Source organism: Uloborus diversus, chromosome 8, assembly GCF_026930045.1.
Source record: "Uloborus diversus isolate 005 chromosome 8, Udiv.v.3.1, whole genome shotgun sequence".
NCBI lineage: Eukaryota > Metazoa > Arthropoda > Arachnida > Araneae > Uloboridae > Uloborus > Uloborus diversus.
This window is the reverse complement of record NC_072738.1, coordinates 159,309,223-159,315,648: the sequence shown is the minus strand read 5'-3', so window position 1 is coordinate 159,315,648 and position 6,426 is coordinate 159,309,223. Positions and strand designations below refer to the sequence as shown.

The 6,426-nt window shown below is 35.3% G+C and overlaps 1 protein-coding gene across 1 annotated transcript; it reads left to right on the top strand.

Annotated features, from left to right (window-relative positions):
- The first annotated feature begins 4,008 nt into the window (after nt 1-4,008).
- LOC129228712 (latrophilin receptor-like protein A) lies at nt 4,009-5,266 on the top strand. The gene has a single exon (XM_054863396.1). It carries the CDS (start codon nt 4,009-4,011, stop codon nt 5,218-5,220), a length of 1,212 nt encoding a protein of 403 aa, XP_054719371.1. The 3' UTR covers nt 5,221-5,266.
- Nucleotides 5,267-6,426: the final 1,160 nt, after the last annotated feature.

The window sequence follows — 6,426 nt, the reverse complement described above, 5'->3', positions numbered from 1 at the left end:
TTTCTCCCCAAAAATCCTCTTTTTTTAATTTCATGTCCTTAACATGCTTTTTTCCCCTTCAATATCTAGTCCCTTTCCTTCTTTTTCTTTCCAAATTTCAGTTCCATTTTGAGTTTACCCTTTCTTAAACTCTCTGATCCATTCGCTTTTTTTTTTTTGATAAAAAATATGAATGTGTTGCTCACATCCCTCCCTCTCTTGATAGTTAAAACTTCGAATAAAATGAGAGCAAATACAACTACAGTTCCAAATTCTTGGTAACTGTAATAAGTTCATTCCGCAGTTTCTTGTTCAAAACAGAAGTAATTTTACTTGAAGAAATAATTTCTCAGCCGATCAGAAAAATTTGCTAATTATAAACAATCGGAACAGTTGCCGATTACTCATTACTGCCGATGAATCCGTCCATTCGAAATTTTAATGCTTTAAATTTAAGACAAAGCCCCTTTTCTTTCTAGGAACAAATTAAAAATATGTTGAGAGCCCTTACTAGACCTGGTCATGAATTTATCAACAGAACATCAAAATGATTTCGTGTCATGTAATGAAATATCTAGAAAATCAATGTTTATGATTAAAAAGGTTCATCGAAACCGTTCACAGTTGAGTACAGTAGACCTCGTTTTAAACGGAATCGCGTTTCGAGAAAATGATGCTTAAATTAAGATTTAATAGTAGTGTTAAAATAGGGTTTAGGTTCCATAGATAAAAGGACAATATTTCATTCTAGTGATAGACAAATATGTAATAAGTTTTATGTGTACTTACAGGGTGTTTCAAAAATAAATAATACATTTGAAAATTCAATTAAAACTAAACGGGCAGCGATAGAAATATACCGTTCGTTGCACTATGCTTGGGACAACAGTAAATTTTCTGATAGACAAACTTTCAACATTAGTTACAATGTTTGTACAGGTATTTAGAGTAGACTGAAGGTGTATCTGTCTGAAAATTTACATTTTTTCCGAGCATATTGCAAATAAACAGTGTATTTCAGTCCAGTTTTTATTGATTTTTTTGATTATACCGGTCATTTTGGCAGTCTAAGTCAGGGGTGATTGTGTTCCGGTATTTTACCGAATTTCCGGTATTTTCGGAAGTATTCCGGTATTTTCATGTCCGAAAATACCGGAATTATGTTTTTTTTTCGTTACGCTTTTATCTCCCTACCTCCGCAATTTTTTTTTTATTATTATTATTATATAATACTCATTAAATATACCTGCAAGAGCCTTAAGATGGACACCTATCCCTTAAAATGAACAAATGTGAAGATAATTTGTATAACACGAGCTCAAAAGTAACTTTGTAATCCATTAAAAATTTAATTAAATGTACACACAAAATTTTGACTCAGAACTATTTAAAACTATGGCAAAGGTGCACTTAAGTAATAGGGGCCAAAGATTACACCCCCCCCCCCCCCTCCGTTCTCGTTTTGAAACTTTCAGGTATTTTTTGATGAACTCACAATCACCCTTGAGTCTAACAGACAGCGTTTTCTTTTATATATTTTAAAATACTTGCAGCGCCATCTGTTGAGAAACATTGTAACTAATTTTGAAAGTTTTTATGTCTGAAAATGTATTGTTCTCCCAAGCCTAATGCAACAAACGGTACATTTTTATTGCTGCCCGTTTAGTTTTTATTGATTTTTTCATATGTATAAGTCATTTTTAAAACACCCTGTGTTTCGATACATATACACAACATGCATAAAGAAAACATCAATTAACTTAGTGTTTAGAAAAAAGAACTGGTCATGATAGTTTTTTATCAGTCATTTACTATTTTTCTCCATAGTTCTTTGCAAGGCAGGGAAGTATCATTGATCTCGCGCGTCACTTCCATGACAGGATTTTTCTTCACTTATAAATCAGAAAGATCATTTGCCGCAAGGAATGGCGCAAAATTTTCAATGTGAGTGTTTTTGATTATGTGTCATCGATGTCTGTTTCCTCGTTGGATTCCTCCTCTTTTGTCACTTCTAAAAGCTCTTCTTCCAGTAAGCTCTTTGTGAATTCAATATATTTACTTCTGGAGAGAGAGAGCTCTGGAATCGATCGCAAAAAATGTCCCCAGTGGTCCAAGCTCGCTTATCAGCACGCCAAAAGGCAGTTTACTGCATATTATTTGCAATCTCCAGAGTTTGGATTTTGAAAGAGGAAACATTTTATCTGTTGGCATGCCATATCCGCATAAAACCAAAAGTCATTCGCATAAAATAAAGGACATCAAAGCTTAAATCGCGTCCAATCAAATCCGCGTAAAATGAGGGCCTACACTTTAGTACTGCAAACAATATTTTAGATCAGTGGTTGCCAAAAAGGTCCACGTGAATCTCCACGGGACCAAGGACAAGCTATCCATGTCAACGAAAGAAAATATTTGGGGTGCATGAGATGAAAATAAGGGTACACGAGCCTAATTCAAATTTTAGCTAATTATCCCTAAAATTTAAGCATTCTATAAATACTACGAGTGTAATCTACAAAACATGATTTTTACCTTTGTGCTTACATAATAGTTATTTAAGTAATGAGAATACAAGATTTTTCAGGATAGAAAAATGAACTTCGCCGAAATAAGGTTTAAAATGTTGTTACAAAGTTGTGGAAAATCTCTCTCTTTCTGAAGAAACTTTTTTTTTTCTTGTTTTGGGTTCTTTTTTCTGTGTACAATATTCATTTGTGCCGCAATGTATATGTAATGTATACACATTACATATGTATACACATCACATATGCATAGTACCTAATAACCACTCGAAAACCTAACGCATTCGCACAAACTGGCAGCCATTCTTTCAAGTGGAACTGGCACAACTATCAGCGGATGCCATTATCATTGATATTTTAACGCCCAGCACCCCCCCCCCCTCCCCCAGATGAAGGCAATTCGGCTCTTATGATGCAAAACTGCACTAGGATTTTTTTTTTTTTTTTTTTTTTTTTGCGAAAAGTATTTGAACCCAAACGAATACTCGAGTGATTTCATATGGCATGAACGCTGTGGTTTCTCTTCATCTCAAAAAGCCAACGATTGGAGCCAAGTTTGAACCTGCGCTTTTAGTCTTACGAAACAATTTTTCAAATAGGTACAGTATTTCGGGAGATAACCCGAAAATTATACACCTACTTAATCTCTCTCTTTACAGTATTAGTATAACTGAAGAAAATAGATTATAAACAACGAGAACATTAAACAATACTCGAAATGTGTTGATTACGCGCAGATATTTCAACCAATGCGCTATTAATAATCAACAGCTATACTCAACTCAGTAAACACGACCACGGACAACGAGAGGGAAAGAAAGCCAGAAGAGCGTATGTGCGACTTTTCGTGGCACAAAACAACGACGTCATTTTCGTCACACAAAAAGGTGCCGATCACAATTTCAAAACTCTCGCATAAAAAAAGTTTCACTTCAAAAAAAAAAAGAGCGGAAAACGCGGAATATTTATTCGTACACGGTAAAAAAAAAAAAAAAAAAAAAAAAAAAAAAAAAAAAGAGGTTTAGACTTGTACGGTGCGGGAACTTCCTCTTTCAGTGATGGTTTTTGTAGAAAATAACTATGGGAAACTGAGACAATTTAGTCAAATTAAAGATTACTTCAAGTTTCAAATTTGCGTAATTTTTAACCTGTTTAAATTTAATCAGGAAATCTCGTGAATTGAATGAATTTACCAATACTTCAATTTGTGTACGAACAGTCCGTTGCAACTCATCAGTTTTTGTTTTTAAAGCTCAAACAAAAACTTTCGCTTTTTTTTTTTATCGATGATACTAAACTCATTTAAACTTTCTTTTACAGGTGTCTCAATGCAGTATGAAGAGGAGTAAAACTACGAATAAATGTTAGCACTATTGATTCTATCATCTGAACAAGGAAGCCAAACAAAATGAACTCTAAACAGGCGTCCTTCTGCAAAATTTTCTTTTTCATCGTAACTTTAACGTCTGCTACCACACCTGATGGTAGGTCCATCAGGCAAACTTCAATGCCTGATGGAAACTTCTCTTACCCGTCAAAAGCAGAAATTACCGGAAGTTCTTCAACTGATGGAGTGTACCCACCAACTTCAAAAGAAGAACTTGACCGGAAACGTTTTGGCTACGTCGGAACGATACCATCAACAAGGATAGATTATTCTATTTACAGCGAAGAATTCATCAATTGTGGCTTGATATCTCTCGAGAAAACAAAGTATCAGATGCTTGCTGATGGTACAGCTTATGTTCCAAAGTATGACAAGTTTTTCAATGCATCAAACTACATGATAGACGATAAAGAAAAGCTACGAATTTGCCCAAATTTTTTTCTCGATTTTATCGACGATAAAAAATTTCCTCCAATTTTGGAAATTGTTACGACTGTTGGAGTTGGAATATCCATCATTTGCATATTTCTTCACATGATAATGTTTGTTTTGGTCAAAAAACTGAGGAATTTGCCAGGTTATTCCTTAATTTCACTCTGCGTTGCTTTACTCGTGGCATACATCAGCTTTTTCGCTCAGTTTGGAATACCGGAGGAGTCTGATTGTACCGCCATAGGAATGCTTATGTTCTATTTCTTTTTGGCTTCTTTTTTCTGGATGAATGCCATGTCCTATGACGTTTGGAGATCCTTGAGAATGGCTACATCTAAACTCAGATTAACTTCCAACAAGTCTATGATGTTTCGGTTTGGTTTGTATTCGTTATATTCATGGGGTGTACCGCTTCTCATTGTGATAGTCGCTCTTATTATAGACTCTTTAACTGAAAACAGAAAATATAAGCTGATTTTTCGAGTCAACACCTGCTGGTTCCGCTACCGTCAAGCCTTGCTAGTGTATTTTGCTCTACCGCTGTTCATCTTACTATTCATAAACATAATTTTTTATGTGTCTAGTTTCTACATGATCCTGACTGCTACCATGAACACTTCAGAGAATAAAGCTAATCTCCAGACCCGTTTCCTCATATCCATGAGACTCGCTGTGGTCATGGGTCTAATGTGGATCTTCGGTGTGCTAGCTGTGGCAACACAGTCAGAAGTGCTTTGGTACTTTTACGCAATATGTAATACTCTGCAAGGGGTATTCATATTCTTCAGTTTCACACTAACTGAAAAAACTAGAAAAGAGTGCAGGACTCTTATTCACAAAAAGAAAACGTCGTTCCTTCCGACTACACAGACAAGTAGTCAGCAAATGACAACATTTTAACACTTCAGAGAATAAAGCTAATCTCCAAACCCGTTTCCTCATATCCATGAGACTTGCTGTGGTCATGGGTCTAATGTTGATCTTCGGTGTGTTAGCTGTGGCAACATAGTCAGAAGTGCTTTGGGATTTTTAAGCAATATGTAACACTCTGCATGTGGTATTCATATTCTTCAGTTTCACACTAACTGAAAAAATTAGAAAAGAGTGCAGGACTCTCATTCATAAAAAGAAAATGTCGTTCCTGCCGACTACACAGACAAGTAGTCAGCAAATGGCAACATTTTAATCGTGGCGACACAGAACTATTGTAATTTTCGTGAAACAAATATTGCATGTATAAACTGTTTCACATACTTATTATTTGGCGAGCACAAATATCTCAGAAAACACAGCAGTACTGCGATGTTAATTTCTCACGCCATTTCTTCAGTTTCGGACTAACTGAAAAGACTAGAAAAGAGTGCAGGACTCTCATTCATAAAAAGAAAACGTCGCTCCTGCCGACTACGCAGACAAGTAGCCAGCAAATGACAACATTCTAATCGTTGTGACACAGAACTATTATGATTTTCGTGAAACCAATATTGCATGCATAAACTGTTTCACATACTTATTATTTGGTGAGCCTAAATATCCCAGAAAATACAGCAGTGCTGCAATGTAAATTTCCCCGCCATTGCAACTTGTCATATACTGTTAGAAAATTCGGATAGGTCCCTAAGTATTTCCGGGCAACGTTTCGTGATATCATGGGTTTCCACCAGTATCCAGAAAAACATTTTCAAAAAATTTCCTGAGTAGCTACAAGTATATAAATAAGGATTTCTCACTTTTGTTGAAAACATTAATAGCTACCAGTGCAAATACTGGGTATCCTGAAATAGACTGGCTGTTTTCAAAAATTTATAACAAGGAAACAGTTGATGATAAAAAAAATATTTCTTGCAGAAAATTTATATGCTGGGCCGTAAGTTTAGTCTTCCAGAGTTCCAAATTTTAGTTAAAGAATTTTGCAATAGATGGCGCTGCAGATCGTAAGACCGTCAATCAAAGAATGACAGAAAATTACATCATAGTTTTTTGAAAAATGTTTTCAAAAACAAAATTACACATCTATTTTTTCAAAATGTCTATCGCAATCGGAGGAAAAATCGGGGAGTTTCATTCCTTCTCTTTTGACTAAACGACTTACTATCTGCAGCGCCA

What these genes read in the sequence shown, in the direction of transcription:
- LOC129228712 (XM_054863396.1), top strand. Translation starts at nt 4,009, where the DNA reads ATGCCTGATGGAAACTTCTCTTACCCGTCAAAAGCAGAAATTACCGGA.